The 17,750-nt window shown below is 42.2% G+C and overlaps 1 protein-coding gene across 8 annotated transcripts in view; it reads right to left on the bottom strand.

The window, feature by feature from the left end:
* dock10 (dedicator of cytokinesis 10) overlaps positions 1 to 17,750 on the bottom strand; it is a 301,844-nt gene that overhangs the window by 103,131 nt on the left and 180,963 nt on the right. For all 8 annotated transcript variants that reach the window (XM_052109636.1, XM_052109639.1, XM_052109641.1 and 5 more), the window contains one exon: positions 6,788 to 6,870. In XM_052109636.1, coding sequence (XP_051965596.1) covers positions 6,788 to 6,870 — 83 coding nt within the window. The remainder of the gene's footprint in view (positions 1 to 6,787; positions 6,871 to 17,750) is intronic.

A 17,750-nucleotide genomic window follows, 5' to 3' on the forward strand; every position in this document is an offset into this window, starting at 1 on the left:
GTGAGCGCACCTCCGTTCTCCCCAATCGGTACTGCCCTAGCCAACTGCCTAAATGCCCAACATTAAAAAACAAACAGGAAAGCGTGGTGGAGTGGAATTATGGCGTCTGCAGAGTCAGAGCAATCATTAGGAGAATTAATACCAAAGAAAAACAGCACTTCGGTAATATGGGATTATTTTGGCTTCGAAGTGACAGACACCGAACAAAAAAAGGTCATTTGCAAGAGCTGTCGTGGAATTGTTGCCACAACACGTGGGAATAAAAAAAACCTCCATCAGCACTTGAAAAAGCACCACAGGCGGCTATTTGAGGAGTGCGTTGCTAAAACGTAGACTAAAAGTACTCACACTCAGTCTAGTAGCAAGCAACAGCAAAGTACAATTTCAGAGTTGTTTGCAGCTGTTACACCATATGAAAAGACCTTATGAAGCCACCAGGAGACAACTAACCCAGTACCTTTCTAAAGACATAGTGCCTTTTAATGCAGTAAGTCAAGTCAAGTCAATTTTATTTGTATAGCGCCTTTCACAACACACATCGTTTCAAAGCAGCTTTACAGAATGTCAGCATTAACAGACAATAAAACTGTAATGTCTATAAAGTCGATTAATCATCATTGTGTAATTTAGATAAAATACGATTTTTAATAGTGTTTAAAAATAATTAAATGATAATTGTATTAATAACCCCAGTGAGCAAGCTGTAGGCGACTGTGGCAAGACACAAAACTCCATAAGATGTAGATTAATGGAGAAAAATAACCTTGGGAGAAACCAGACTCACTGTGGGGGCCAGTTCCCCTCTGGCTAACATTATGAATGTAATGTAAATATTAATTATGTATAGGTAAAATCATGGTTTAAAATTATTAAACTAAGTGTTAAGGGTCAGTGATTAAACATCGATTGTGTTTGAACTGTAAGATTAATGACCAAAGTCTTTGAAGTCCATCTTGATTAATTGCAGAAGTTCACATAGATGCAATTGTCCTTGTTAATTGGCTTATGAAGGCTTTTGTTGGCAATAGTTAGTCTAAGCATTTCATTTCAAGATCGTAGTCCATAAATAGACCGAGGTGATGCAGGTTGGAGTTGGCATCATATCATCCTCTGAAGTCCGTCATAATAGATTGAAGTGATGTTTCGCTGGCACCGGCTGCATTTAGTCATCATCATTCTGCGACATGTAGCAGTGGAGTCCAACATGAAGCAGGAATGGTACTTGATCCAGCCGGTTCTGGTGACCTCAGGATAGGAGTCCCGAGGTTGAAACAGGGAAACAAATAAAAAGATGTAAGCGTAGATGCCAAAAGAGTAGTAACCAAAGAGGGGTTTAAAAACCTCATCCGTACGCTGGATAGGAGATATACAATTCAAGAGAGATATACAAGAGTTGTAATCCCACAGCTGTACATTGAATGTAGGAATTAAGTGGAGACGGAATTGACACACGTGGAATATTACGCCACAACAACAGACTTGTGGTCAAGCAGGACGACCGGACCATATCTTAGTGTCACTGTGCACTTTATCAATGATGACTTCAAGCTGAAGACTTGCTGTCTGCAAACGGCATACTTCCCTGTAGACCACACTGGACAGAATATTGCCCATGGACTAATGAAGTGTTTATCCAGCTGGCATCTGAACGAAGAGGGACATATGTGCATAACCACTGATAATGCAGCAAACGATGTCAAAGCTGTGGAGTTAAACGAATGGACCAGACTTCAGTGTTTTGGCCACAGGATGCATATTGCATTGGTAAGTAGACCTCTTCCTATGGGTGTGTAGTTAGGTGCAATATGCTTGTTTATTATCTTTTAAGTGTTGCTTTTTTTCTTTTAGATGTTATTGTTAGAATATAATCACTTTGAGACTGCTTCAGATTCTTTGTATAACTTAATTACCTGCTTTATGATTTATATTTCACTTATTGTTAAATGCATTGCTTTCTGTGAAGCACTATGCTTTTGTTATAAAAATATATACAAATGTATTATTGTTGTTAAATACATTAAGTCCGGAAAATGCAAAACTGTACCATACACAATATTTTGTTTATGTTTTTTTTTTTTCAGAAAATGCTTTGAGGCATGATGCAAGGGTAAATCAGGCAACAGGACTTTGTAAGCAGCTGGTTGGCCATTTCTCACACAGCTGGAAAAAGACAAATGCACTGAGTGAGGCACAAAAACATTTGAATCTGCCAGAGCATTCTTTAATCACAGAGTGTCCAACAAGTTGGGGCTCTAGACAGAAGATGATAGAGAGGGTCTTGGAGCTGGACAGGAAGACACATCACTCGGTCCCCGCCTACCAGGACACAGAGGTCCTCAAGTCTATCAATGCTGCCCCACATCCTCTCCAGGACTTTACAGATGCACTTTCTGGTGAATCATATGTCAGCGTATCCTACCTGAAGCCAGTCCTGTATCTCCTGAAAACAGCAACCCTGGCTGAAAAGGACGATGACACCGACTTAACTAAGGCCATAAAGTCAAGGGCCCTTGGCTATATGGAGGACAAATATAGTGTCCAAGCCACACAGGAGCTTCATTCCTTGATCCACGATTCAAAATGGACTACATAAGACAAGAGAATATTCCAGAAATCACAGCAAGAGTCAAGTTCGAAATGGAACAGGAGGCACAAAAGTTAACTTGTTTTGATTTTATGTGCGTTGATATGCAACAGCAATAGAATGTGATAAAAATTTATGCTATAAGAGAAAATAACATAAAATAGCAGCAGATGACAACATTAAAGTAGCTCTAAATTACACTACATGCAATATGTTAGAATAGTTTTTATTATAATACATGCAATCTAAGCCATATTTTTTTTTACATTGACAGGCAATTTTTAAATGCTTACATAAAAATGCCCAATTGCTCAAAATTACATTAGATTGAAAAGACAGTTTCAGGAGAAGTTGTTTTTCTGGAGAAGAGGGCTCGTCTCAGCACCACAGGTGGCGTGCATCAAAGTGCAGCCGAGGCAGAACCATCAACATCCACAGTGAAGAAGGGCAATCGGTCACTGGGCAGCTTCTTTAAGAGCACCCCTGTGTCCCCTGCTTCCTCTGTGCAGTTGGAGGACACAATGGAATGACTCCTGCTATTGATGGTGAACAAGATCCTTTGGATTGGTGGAAGGTACATAGGGTTAACGTTCCAAGGCAAACTGGCTCGCAAATACCTATGTATATCAGTCACAAGTTCCTGATCGGAGAGACTCTTTAGTGCTGGCGGAAACATTGTGACATGTGAACGCTCATGCAAGGCAAAGGTAGACATGTTAGTGTAAATCCATCCATCCATCCATCCATCCATCTTCAACCACTTATCCGAAGTCGGGTTGCGGGGGCAGCTGCTCCAGCAGGGGGCCCCAAACTTCCCTATCCCGAGCCACATTAACCAGCTCTGACTGGGGGACCCCGAGGCGTTCCCAGGCCAGTGTGGAGATGTAATCTTCCCCGAGGCCTCCTCCCAGCTGGACGTGCCTGAAACACCTCCCTAGGGAGGCGGCCAGGGGGCAACCTTACCTGATGCCCAAAGCACCTCAACTGACTCCTTTCGAAGCAAAGGAGCAGCGGCTCTACTCGGAGCTCCTCACGGATGACTGAGCTCCTCACCCTATCTCTAAGGGAGAAGCCTGCCACCCTTCTGAGGAAGCCAATTTCGGCCGCTTGTACTCGCGACCTAGTTCTTTCGGTCATGACAGACATGTTAGTGTTTTGGCCCAAAAAATTTAAATACTGTACTCAATCAAGTGTTGATTTGGGGAGAAGAAGAAATTTCAGCAACTAATTGTAAGGCTTCGGTTGGAGTCAAGATTTGTTCTGCACTTTATTTTGTAATGCCACTTACTGGCAGCCTTTACTGTGTGAAGAAAACGTTAAGTTCAAAGTATTTGTACTTGAATGTGTGCTCTGCAATATTTTAAATACTGGTTATCAGTCCTTACAGTTTTAGTTGATTGTGAATATTTTATGTAGCATTTGTGATCATTAATTTGTGTTTTGTTAATATAAGCCAGGCCTACCAAATTCAGAAGTGCTTGTTTACAGAAAGGTAAGGTCATTTTATTTGTTCTTACCGGAAATTGTTTGCACTGGATATTCAAAATAAATTTTAATAAATGTTGGAATCAGTTAATATCTTTTCAGTTCTTTTTCTTGAATTAGAATGCATTCTGTAGGCAGTACTGACTGCATTTTAGCAGCAAGAAGCTAACCATCTATTGGATAGAAAGGCACACTGCATCTGCTAGACTACAAGGCAGTGGCGGGGTCTACAGTTAAAGGCATGTTGTGCACTAATTTAGAGTGTGTGCTAAACACTACTGAGAATATTGAGCTGAAGCTTGACTTTACAAAATTAAATTTGCAAATCAAATCGCAATATCTGTCAGAAAAATCGCAATTAGATATTTTTGCCAAATTGCACAGCCCTAGTATGTAGCCGTCTCTATCGTTTGCTCGAACACAAAAAGAAAATAGTATGGGAAGAATTGGATGCGATGCTCGATATGGTCGTTCTTGTCCTTTAGAGTGATGAGTCCGTACGTTTCTGTGTGGATTAAAGAAAAGTCAACGCCGTGTCTAAATTTTATGCATACCCAATGCCTCGCATTGATGAGTTGCTCGATCGGTTAGGCAAGGCTCATTTTTATTCGACACTGGATTTGACTAAGTGTTATTGACAGATCCCCTTGACATCAATTTCCCGTGAGAAAACAGCCTTCTCCACACTGTTTGGGTTACACCAATTTGTGATGCTTCCTTTCGGTTTGTTCCTTTCAGCCTGGGCTACGTTTCAGAGGCTCATGGACCGAATCCTCACACCGCACTCTGCTCACACCACTGCCTATTTGGATGACATCATCATTTACAGCAAGAATGAAATACAGTACATTCTTGATCTTAGAGCAAAGCTCCAGGCCAGATGTCTCCCCGGCTTGAGTCGGGCGGTGGGTGGATATGGCAGCAGGGGGGTGGTAAATCGTCAGTCCGGAGAGAGAAAGCGGTAAGGGTGCTTGCACCTGAGTGAGATTATGTCTAACACCTGTGTCTAATTTCAGTGAGCATGGGGAGAGTGGCATAAAACAGCCACGCCACCAGCAGCCGGAGAGAGAGACCGAGCCAGAAAGTTTACGTTTGTGTATTGTTAAGGTAACTGTGTTGTGCGGCCATCGAGCCGTCTTTTTTTATTAAAAGTCTCACCTGCGTGGAGAATCCCGTCTCCTGTTCCAGTGTCACATGCATTAATGCCATTAAATTGGCAGGTCATTTTACAGCTTAGTTTGCTGGCATAAAATGACTTGCCTTTAGTCCAGCTGTCCTCAAATCAGGAATTTAAAGGTTCTTATAAGTTCAAACCACATGAGAATCGCAACTGAGATTCCTTCTGAGAGGTCTGAGAGTCTTTGGTTTAAGAATAAGCATTCGGGCAATAATTATATTGAAACAGCATGCAGCAATTATCAGGGTCCAAACAGACTGGGAAAGTGGATAAAGTACTAAAATTGACAAATTTGAAAGAACAGATCCGTCAGTGGCAAAATAACTGAAGAATTAAATACTCAATTTAAATTCTAGTGTGGCGTGGGGACGTGATCATGTGTCGGCCTGCGGGAGAGAGAGAGCAGTAAGGCTTGTCATCTGGTTCATAATTAACCTTAACACCTGCCTCTTGTTATAGTGATGCGGAGGGAGACATAAAAGGCACATCGAGTGTCCAAAGAGAGAGAGAGAGTAAACAGATAGAGAGTAACCAGAAAGCACAACAGCTATGAGCAGAGAGAGTGCTTTTATATTTATTTGTAAATCTTTATGTGTATCGATGGTTACCTTCGAGTGTGTGTGTGTGTGTGTGAAACTATGGCTGGGGAGGCGGTGCCAGGGCGTCAATGCCGGCTCCGCGTCAGGATGACGCAGACGAAGGAATTCCCTTTCTCGGGGACTTCCCTCTGGAGCAGTCATGTGACGAGTCCCTCAAGCACGCCTTCGACCAAGTGAAAGTAATTGATGGTCAACAGCTCCTGCCCGGTCTTGCGCTCACATACCTGTATTTTTCTATTATCAAAGAGCGGTTGTATCGAGTGATGCAGGACACTCAAACCAAAGAGATCACAACTCAGCTGTTAGTACTGAAAAGGCTCACTATAATATGGCTGGCCACTTAGGTCACAAAAAGTCTTTGAAGCATATAATGGTCTGTTTCTTTTGGCCGGGATGTTAGCAAGTGGTGTGCGGCATGCTGGGAATGTCAGTTGGTGAATCCACCGGCCACCCCAAAAGCGCCATTGCCCCCGCTGCCGTTGATCGAGATCCCCTTCGACAGGTGTTAGGGTTAATTATGAACCATGTGACAAGCCTTACCGCTCTCTCTCCCACAGACCGACACATGACCACGTCCCCATGCCACATCTCGATTTTTAGAGACCATAATGACAAAAAGTTATCCAAAGAAATTTGATTCATTAAGTCATCTAGAAGATATCATAAACAATTTTTGACCCAATAAATTGACAACCTATACAGTATGTTCTAAAAATTTAATTAATAAACATTTTGTGCAAATCGAACCAGCAGTCTAGGAGGATTTTATAGACCTACGTTTACAAATGGAAATTAAATTGGATACATGTTTTGTTTTGTTTTTGCATGACTCATCATTTGTTTTGATTTTGATATCATCAAAAGAGAATATTATACAATTAACAACATAGCAAGCACTCAATAATACAACCACAGTCCAGGAAGGCAGTAATCGACTCGTACCTGGGAAGCATGCGGTAGTCACCTGCGTACTCTTCATATTTATACTGGACCACATGCAGATGGGAGTTGAAGTATTGACAGGCCTGTAGAGTAAAAAAAATTATTCAGACAGAATCAGCCATAATATAAGTACTAATAGCATCACCTTCTCAGAATATATCTAAACCAAATATGGGTCACAGATCTGCTATGATAGTTTGTGGGCAACATGGTAATACAATGCGACAACAATAAATGCAAAGAATAAAATACATAATACATTATACATAATCAAGCATGGTTAGGATTGCAAAATAAATAGGTTTACTAACTTTTAAAAAGGAATTTTTAGGAACATTTCTCATATGTTTTGTTTCTTGACATTAAAGGCCAATGGTCCAGTTAAACTGTTGTATTTTGAAACAAATTCATCTGTCACTAGATAGAAGCTATTCAAATTAGGCAGATGCCTAATAGATAGGTTGTATGACCAGCCTTCATCCTCGAAAAGCATAGAGAAACACTAAACTATGTAAAAAAATAATAATAATCATAATTTTGCATTTTGAGTGCATCACTTTGTTGCTGATGGCTTTTAATTGCATTTACAAACCAATTCCACAAAAAAAGATGGGACAGTATGGAAAATGCTAATAAAAATAAAAATATTTGTAAATTCTATTCACCATGAGTTATATTGAGAGAACTACATCAACTCATTATTTTATGTTTTACCTTGCAATTTGGTGAAAATATTCACTCTTTTGAAACCATGTGATAGCAATACACTCAAAAAAAAATTGGGACAGTCAAGTGTTTGCCACTGTGTAACATCACCATTTCTTTTAATAACACTTATGAAGCATTTAGGCACAGAAGACACAAATTTGTTAAAGAGCCCATATTATACTAATTTACAGGTTCATGATTTTATTTTGGGCTTCTACCACAATAGGTTTACATGCTTTAATGTTCAAAAAACACATTATTTGTCTTAGACTGTACATTTCTGCTAAACCTATTTTCATCCTCTGGCTGAAACGCTCTGATTTAGCTCCTTTTCTCTTTAAAGCCCCCCTTTCCGAAAAGCCCAGTCTGCTCTGATTGGTCAGCTGGCCCAGTCTGTTGTGATTGTTCAACCGTGTGCAGGAAATGTAATGCCCCTTACCATAACTGAGTTTCAGGCTTCCTTAACAGCTGTAAGCACTATTGTAACTACGGTAACATTGGCATTGGTTTTTGCCGTACCAGTCCTAACTGAGTCCGATAATGAAAGTTTGGGAGAACAAGCTGATCGACCCGAACCACATTTGCAAGCATGATTTGAGCAGGACTTTTCACAGTGGTAAGTTTTAATTTTGTAGCTATCTTACAAGTACACTGTTGTTATTAAACCTAACAAAGATTCAATTTAAAGACACGTAGTGCATCTAAGTTAGTTATCTTTTGCTGAAATGGGTGTAGCCTTGTAACTTTTTTTGCCCAAGCTATGAACGAAGAACAGAGGCTTGCTCCTGGTTGGACATTACCGGGTTGTATTAGAGAGTTATTGAACAAGTTAGCCGTGGACTACCGTGGATAGCAAACATAACATTACAGCTTGTAATTATAAGTAAACCTCCTAAAAGTACCATTTAAATAAATAGGGTGTGCTTTCAGCCGTCTCTGTCTCCACGAGCATCTTTCTGAAACATGTCATAAAAATGTACTGAAAGTCTGTGAATACTTATCACACAAACATGAAACATATATCTAAAGAAAGCTTGAAAACTTTCAAATTCAAAACAAATATTCTACTGCAATGTAATCTGTATGAAACAAAGCGATGTACAGTTTCGACTGGCTCAGCTAATTATCCCTAATGTGATCCCACCCATGCGCAGAGGGCGCTATTCATACGGTAATGCAGTGAGGTGATCAATGCAAATTGTAAACGCCCCTGACTGTGCCTTAAAAACATCAAGTTCATTCACTTTCCTGTGCGTTTGGAAGATGGCTTGCTGCACAGGTGAGGATGCTCCTGGATAGTGACGAAGAGTTCACATTTTCCTCAGAAGAAGAGCGGGACTCCGATGAACGTTTTTATTTTGAAGAGTGACTTGATCCAATTTATGGTTTTCACATCATTTTGTAGCTAAAACTCTATGCTACAAGATCCAGTTCTCAAAAGTCTTGTGAACAAATGTTATAACAAAAGTATGTTATATGGCCTTATTTCAGTGACTTAATTTGTTTTATTTATTTTTCAAAAATAAAAACATGTACATACACGTTGCTTACATATTATTGTAGCCCAGTTTGTACTAAATACATTAGTATTCAGCACAATTAAATACTTAAGCCATCAATATGTTTTTAAGCAACTGAAAAAAGCACAAGGCATGTGAAAACTTTCCAGGGTCCAAAAACACCCTCAGACCCCAGAGGGCTAGCTACAGTGACCAATTCAGGAAGTTTCTACCCTGCTTATGTGTGATGTTTGTTCCTCTGTTTTGGCACTCCATTCACATGTGTGTGTAGGCCAAATAAATAAAGCACCGTTACACTTTAAAACAAGCTTAGTTAGCTGAAAATGATAAGTTAGTGATCCAACAAATGTTAATTTAAATTGAGTGACTTCTTCAAAACTATAAGTTTCACAACATGAAACAAAAACACTTCAAAAATAATGTGTTAGCTTAACATGGTTTTGTGATTTGAATTTGTGAATTGTGGTGAACGTTTTGTGGGGAAGATTTAGTTATCCATGCCAAATAATATACACGCATATTTCAAATAATGAAACAGTTGAATGCACGCCATACTACATAACTGACCAATGCCTATACTGTATATTTACAGCTCAGGGAAGGTCAAGCTGATATGCAACAGCCCAGGGAAGATCAAGGTGTTATGCAACAGCTCGGGGAAGGTCAAGGTGATATTCAACAGCTCAGAGAAGGTCAAGGTGATATTCAACAGCTCAGAGGAGGTCAGGAGGAGCCACACTCCGTCATGGATGGTCAGGAGAAGGAGATGTTGAATGATCTAGGATTTTTCATTCAGGCCACGAAATCAGTTGAAGAAATCTTAGAGAGTGTGAGTAAGACAGGCTCCTCTGTGGAGATCGTCAAAAGCACCAAATTCCTTGGTGCTCACTTGGCGGAGAACCTCACCTGGTCCCTCAACAACAGCTCTATCACCAAGAAAGCCCAGCAGCGTCTCTACTTTCTTCGAAGGCTGAGGAAAGCACATCTCCCAACCCCCATCCTCACTACATTCTATAGAGGGACTATTGAGAGCATCCTGAGCAGCTGCATCACTGCCTGGTTTGGGACTTGCACCGTTTCGGACCGCAAAGCCCTGCAGAGGATAGTGAGGACAGCTGAGAAGATCATTGGGGTCTCTCTTCCCTCCATCAAAGACATTTACAAAAAACACTGTATCCATAGAAGCAACCAGCATTGTGGACTGACCCCACACACCCCTCACACAAACTCTTTACCCTCCTCCCGTCTGGCAAGAGGTACCAAAGCATTCGGGCCCTCACGGCCAGAATGTGTAACAGCTTCTTCCCCCAAGCCATCAGACTCCTCAATACTCAGAGACTGGTTTGACACACAAGTGTCCTGAGTTGCACTTTAATTACTGTCACTTTATAACTGTCTGCTACCTCAATAACTGCTATGTGCATACAACACTATCTCATAGTATGTTATGTTTACATTTTTAGAAACTGTCATCTTTTTGCACTACTGAGTACTGGTCGGCGCTGCACTGTGTCTATTGTCCTGTTCATTGTCAGAAATTTGTTGTACTGTCCCGTACTTTTTGCACGTTTGCACGTGCACTTTATATAGGTATATATAGGTTTTTTATATAGGTATTTTATTTTGTTGTGTTGTCTCATGTGGTCCTGTGTTGGTCCTTTGTTGTTTTTATGTAGCACCATGGTCCTGGAGGAACGTTGTCTCGTTTTGCTGTATACTGTACTAACTGTATATGGTTGAAACGACAATAAAAACCACTTGACACTTGACTTGACACTAAGATGTCTGATGGCCAGAAATACCATTTACTCAGGAACCACAACAAGCCTTCTAAACACTTAATTTAATGGTTGGAGGAATATGGCTGGTGGTTGGTGTACAGTTCTACGCTTGATGGTGCCTTCTGTGTGTGCTGTGCCCTGTTTGTCAATGCCAAAGAGAGAAAGCAGATGGGAGTGTTAGTCAATGCTCCGTTCACAAAATAGCACAAGAAAAGCATGGTAATAACCATGATGAGAAGCTGAAGCAGCACATGGAATGGCCAAAGCTCAGAAATGCCACCTACCTCTTGCCCCAAACCCAAAATGAGATGATTGACATGATAGGAAAGCGAATGGTTCAGGCCCAGATTGTGGACGAGGTCAAAAATGCACAGATCTATACAGTCATGGCTGATGAGGTGACACACACAATGGCACCAGCTCTACATTATGGGATAAGGTTTGTTGACAAAGACCTTAATATCAGGGAGGAATTGCTGGAGATTTGCTCTCTACCACGAATCACAGGCAGCCATATTTCAACTGCAATTAAGGATGTGCTGAGTCACCTCAACATAGAGGTCGGTGATTGGAGGCCAGTGCTATGATGGTGCCAGAAACATGAGCAGGGAAAATGTCGGTGTCCAGGCTCTGATCAAGAAAGATGCACCTAAGGCAGTGTACATGCACTGTAATTGGCATTGCCTGAACCTTGTCATTGCATGCTCCTGAGCTGTTCCAGTTGTGCCCAACATGATTGACAAGATGAAGTCTACCATCATATTCTTCACCTACAGCACGAAGAGTGAACAACTACTTCAGGGTTCTTACACCTTTTCAAAAGTCAATTCAAGCACTTTTTAAGCATTTCCAAGGTGCATTTTCAAGCTTTTCCAGCACCTTACAACTGTGGTAAATTATATGTTTACATAAATATACTGTATTTACAAGGAGCTACGTGAGACAATTGAGGATGACTTCAACCAGATCTATGAGCAAGCAGTCAGGATGGCTGCTCAGGTTAATGTGCAGCCTACCAGTCAACCACAGGCTCCTGGAAGGCAGACACACAGAGAAAATGTACCTGCTGAAACTTTGAAGAACTACTATCATCATAACATGGCTGTACCTTTCCTAGACAATGTCATCTTGGATTTTGAATCCTGATTTAGTCCACTATCTGTAACTGCATCAAGGCTCCTGGTTCTAATTCTGTCTATACAGTGCAACTCAGATGTGACAGTGGACATCTCTGAAGCAGTCCAACTTTACCAAGATGACTTACCTTTGCCAGAGCTGGTTGACCAGGAACTGAAACACTAGAAACTTAAGTGGCAAAACAAGTCATCAGAACAAAGGCCAACTTCATGTGCTGAGGCTATCAAAGAATGTGATGTGCTTATCTATCCATACGTCTTCAAGGTTCTCAAAATAGATTGTACTCTGCCAATCACCTCATGTGAATGTGAATGGTCAGCCAGCACTCTACGGAGACTGAACACATTCATGTGTAGCAGCATGGGAGAGGACCGCTTGTCATCCCTGGCCCTCATCCATGGCAGTCAACCTGGATGTAGCTGTGAACATATTCTCCAAATTTTACCCAAGAAGATTGGAACTGACCAGTGTTCTCATTCCATAAGTGTCAAGACATATACTGTACAGCAACAAGCGAAGAGACACTGACAGAGAGACAAGAGTGGATGATGATGAGAGGAGTTGAACTTGTAGTTTAATAATATTCCAGAAAAGTTCCTTAAATTTATTCTGTTGTTTGTATGGTCTTTAAATGTGTGTGTGTGTGTGTGTGTGTGTGTGTGTGTGTGTGTGTGTGTGAGTTTGGACTGAAAAAGGTGGTACATGAGCTTGGTAAGCAATTTGACAACAATGTAGTAAATATTTTCAGTGCATCAGCAGACAAGCTAATCCAGCCCAAATTAGTGGATAAAAAGTCACCAACAAGTATTTGAACCTCATAATTAAATACAAAATGAGGGGAAAAACTGCAAAAAGGTCCACTTTTTGAAAAAAAAGAACCCCCCTTCCACTAGGCTGCCTACGGGCCTGTAGCATTTGAACATCACAATTACGGGCAAATAGGCATAATTCTTTTTTAGACATTTCCGTGGAAGCAAAGAATTGTGGGTTGTGAGAACCACGAAGGATACACCTCACCCGAATTCCCATGAAAGAAGGTCGCATTCGAAGGCTGCATTCAAAGTGTCCTACTCGCTTTTATGAAACAAGATGGCGACGATGTATGCGGCCGAAAAATGCGACCTCCGGAGGACGCATCCTTCCAAACGAGACAGCCAGTGTCCCATTTATTGAAGCCAAGGGGGCAGCAACAGTGAAACTCTATGCTTTATCTGAACCATTCATCTCATATCGCTACTGTCTTCTCCGAAAGAAGGAAATGCAATTCTACACCAGCACCATTCGTGGCTGTCTTGACGCCACTTGAGGGCGTAAAGCTGCCTGGTAGAGGGAGCTCTTGCTTGGTTGATCATGTTTACAATTGCAGGTGGTAGACTGCTTAAGTTTTCCACATCCCGTACAGGGGCAAGACGTGGAGATTCCAGAGGTCTGGAATTGGGTGCCAGAGGGTACCCCGTCCCTGAGAAAGAAGGTCCTTCCTCAGGGGAATTTGCCAGGGAGGTGCTGTTGTGAAGAGCGTGAGATCCGAGAACCAGGTCCGGGTGGGCCAATAAGAAGCCACCAAGGTGACCTGTTCCTCGTCCTCCCTTACCTTGCACAACACCAGTGCAAGAAGGCTCGCTGGGTGAAATGCGTACTTGCGCAGCCCCCGGAGCCAGCTGAGTGCCAGCGCATCTGTGCTGAGAGGGGCCTCCGTTAGGAAGTACCAGAGTGGGTAGTGGGAGTTGTCTTGGGAGGCAAAGAGATCTATCTGTGCCCTGCCAAAGTGGCCTCAAATCAGCTGGACCACCTGGGGGTGGAGTCTCCGCTGAGCGAGACCTGTTGTGACAGCGCGACTGCCATCATGTTGCAGTTGCCAGGGATATGAGTGGCGAGCAGCGACCTGAGTCGTGGCTGACTCCAAAGAAGGAGATGGCGGGCGAGTTGTGACATGTGACGGAAGTGTACACCACCTTGGTGAATTATGTACGCTACCGTGGCGGTGCTGTCTGAACGGATCAAGACATGCTTGCCCCGAATCAGCGGGAGAAACCTCCGCAGGGCAAGGAGTACAGCCAACAACTCGAGGCAGTTGATGTGCCAACGCAGGCGGGGCCCCGTCCAGGAGCCAGTGGCTGCATGCCCGTAGCACAAGGTGCCCCAACATAGTAGAGAGGTGTCTGTGGTGACCATGACACATCTGGACACCTGTTGTAGGGGGACTCCTGTCCGCAGAAAACAGAGGTCTGTCCAAGGGTTGAGAGTCTGATAGCAGGACGGGGTGATAAACACACGGTATATGCCACGGCGTCATGCCCATCTCGGGACTCGAGTCTGAAGCCAGTGCTGGAGTGGTCTCATATGCATCAACCCGAGCGGCACGACTGCGGCCGAGGGTGCCATATGCCCCAGGAGCCTCTGGAACTGTTTGAGAGAAACCGCTGTGCCTGGCTTGAAGCGACCAAAGCACGCAAGCACTGACTGACTCTATCGTGAGGTGCTGACATTGAGACCGAGTCTAATTCCAAACCGAGAAAAGAGATGCTCTGTGGGCGCATAGTAACCCTTGAGAGTGTGCTAGGATGAGCCAGTCGTCGAGGTAATTGAGTATGCGGATGCCCACTTCCCGCAGCGGGGCAAGGGCTGCCTCGGCGACCTTGGTGAAGATGCGAGGGGACAGTGACAGGCCGAAGGGGAGGACCTTGTAATGATAAGCCTGGCCGTCGAACGCAAACCGCAAGAAGGGTCAAAGCAGAATGGAGAAGTGGAAGTAAGCGTCCTTCAGGTCTACCGCTGCAAACCAATCTTCATGCCGAACGCAGTTTAGAAATACCTCTGCGTGAGCATTTTGAATGGGAGTCTGTGTTAAGTCAAGAAAGGTACCGTGGCTGAGAGCGGTGCCCGGAGCCGAGGTACCAATCATCAAGCCGCAAGGGTTGGGGGGAGGACGGAGGGTTCCAGTCCAACCCCACGCTCACAGCGGCCCGGTCTCAGCATCTAAAGCAAAGTCTGAAGTCAAACAAACAGTATTAAGACCACTATAAGGCCTTTATGGAGGAGATTATCGACAAATGTGATGCAAAACTAGCCCCAGTAACACCTGAAGGAGAAACATTGTGGTATATTCCCCATCACAGTGTGTACCTACCCCAGAAGCCGGATAAGCTAAGAGGTGTGTTTGATTGCTCAGCAATGTTTTGCGGTATATCAATGAGACTCTTCTGATACTGACCCCTGATGTAGAGATTTATAAATATGCTTAGCCTTTATAAAGATAGAAAAGTATCAACATTTGCAGAGCAATATTTTAGGTAAAATATTCCACTAGTCCCAAACCCAGTGTGAAGTCCCATGCTGCTTCAAACACTCAATCATCATTCCTGTCCCAAAAGAAACCCATAATCAAAGGCCTTAATGATTATAGACCTGTCGCTCTGACGCCCGTGGTCATGAAATCATTTGAGAGACTGGTGTTGGCCCACCTGAAGGACATCACTGGACCCTTTCTAGCACCCCTTAAATTTGCTTATCGAGCAAACAGGTCTGTGGATGATGCAGTCAACATGGTATTTCATCATATCCTGCCACATCTGGACAGACCAGGGACATAAGCAAGGATTTTTCTTGTGGATTTCAATTCAGTTTGCAACATCTTTATCTCCACTGCTATTCTCCAGACAAAATTATACCAACTCCAAAGACTACAAAGGATAGATCAGAGTGCTGAGAGGATTATTGGTGGCCCCCTGCCCTCCCTTCAAGAACTATACACTACCAGAGTGAGGAAAAGTGCTGTAAAAATCACTCTGGACCCCACTCACCCAGCCCACTACCTTTTTGAACTGTTGTCTTCTGGCAGGCGCTACAGAGCACTGAGCACCAGAACCATCAGGCAAAAAAAATTAAATATTAATTGGCATACAGTTCAAAGTAATCCATTTCGCAAGTGAATTTGTCAATCAGTTTGAGATTTATTATGATGGCTTGTTTAAGGACCCGTCAATTTACACCTGCGTCAGACATGCTTGTGTAGCTTCTCGGGTGTGTTTTTAGGTTACTGTGTCAAGATAAATATAGTTTAATACTTAGAACACATCCTGAGATCCCTTAGTTCGAATTTGCGCTCCATCAAGTGTTTTGAATGCAAGAACATAACACATGTCTGTGTTGCGCTCTCTGCTGGATGGTTGTTTGCTTCACTGTAAAAACTGCACATTGCCACACAACAAAAATTCCAATTACTGCCCTCTGGAGTAAACAGGTGGTACTACAAGCTTGCATTTCTAGGAATCTTCCTTATTACGGTCCGGGGGCATTGCAATTAATTGCGTTAATTTTTTTATTTTTAATACAATTTATCGCACTGAATTAACATGTTAAATCGACAGCCCTAATATAAATATTTTATAAATCATAATCATACTTTTCATAACATATTCTTTTTATAAAGACAATCAACACTGGTTTTCTGTAATGTTTTTAGTTAGAAGTGTAGTGTATAAGGAATTTAGTTAATGGTACTTATACACTTTTTTTTTATGCCATCTAGTGGTTACCTAGAGAGCAGCAACAGCGGATATACAGTATGTTATATCCAGTTAGGATGTGTGTATTTAAGTAAAAACTTGTAAAAGTACAGCCTTCATGGAATAGATGTCATCGTCTGTTTATTTCACATCAATATATAAAAATTTGACGATCGTAAATGGTTAAGCAGAAAAATAAAGAATAAGAAAGTTTTTGAAGAACTGGAAAGCAAATATGTGACTGGTGGACATGGTGACAATCCAAATTGTCAGCATCTCCAAATATACGAAGATACAAGGGGATTTTGAGTCCTATTTGGAGAGAATGGAACAATGGATGATTGTAAATAAGGTGCAGGATGATAGAAAGGACAGTATGTTTTTGGCAGTGATTTGGAGCTGATGTATACAGGCTTTTGAAAAAGCTGCACGTTATCGTGGAATGATTCAAATTTCAATGGCCAACATCTGAATGAGGCATTACATGACCAATTTGTTGGGGGATTAAGAGAGGAAGCCATACAGAGAACGTTGCTGGCGGAGGCTAACGTAACATTTAAAAGTGCACGTGAGAAAGCATTGTCAATGGAAATGGCATCCCGCAAAACATTGGAATTGTCTGGTAAAACAAAAGAGATCACAAACATGAACAAAGTCTACAAACAGAAAGCAATAATAAACTAAACAAACAGTTAGGAGTGATGATAGCAAGCCACAGCAGCCCTGCTATAGGTGTGAAGGCAAACACAATGCGAAGATATACAAATACAAACAACAAAAGTGCTATCTCTGCTCAAAGGTGGGACACATTTTACGTTTAACCATTGTGAGATGCCTGGGGCTTGTCACTTACTTGATACACGATAGCCAGAGAGAGAGAGCTTAGTTCAAATTGATCATCTGATCATTACTCATGATGAAACACCAAAGTCACATCATGTGTTAGAGGAGTTCCAAAAGAATGATAACACTGAAATTTTACCATCCAGACAAGTTCAGTTTGAGGATCAGCACAGCTGTTTGCCTGTTCAACCACCATCAACACCCGCAAGGGAACCAGCATCATCAAGCCCAGTGCAACCTGAAATTCAGTTCAGAGAGAGTCCAGAAGAACCTACTGAACCAAGCAATGACATCACAATCTCAACATCTTCCCCAGTACGGCGTTACCCAAAACGTGTACACAGAACACTGCAAAGACTAAATCTTAAAAAAAATAGGACCCAAGTGTGAAGAAAGGGCAGAATAATCCCTTGACTTGGTGCCCTTGGTTGAAAAAAAAAAGGTTCTAAAGAGGTTTTCATTTTTGGTT

The sequence above is a fragment of the Xyrauchen texanus genome, chromosome 38 (assembly GCF_025860055.1).
Source record: "Xyrauchen texanus isolate HMW12.3.18 chromosome 38, RBS_HiC_50CHRs, whole genome shotgun sequence".
NCBI classification, from domain to species: domain Eukaryota; kingdom Metazoa; phylum Chordata; class Actinopteri; order Cypriniformes; family Catostomidae; genus Xyrauchen; species Xyrauchen texanus.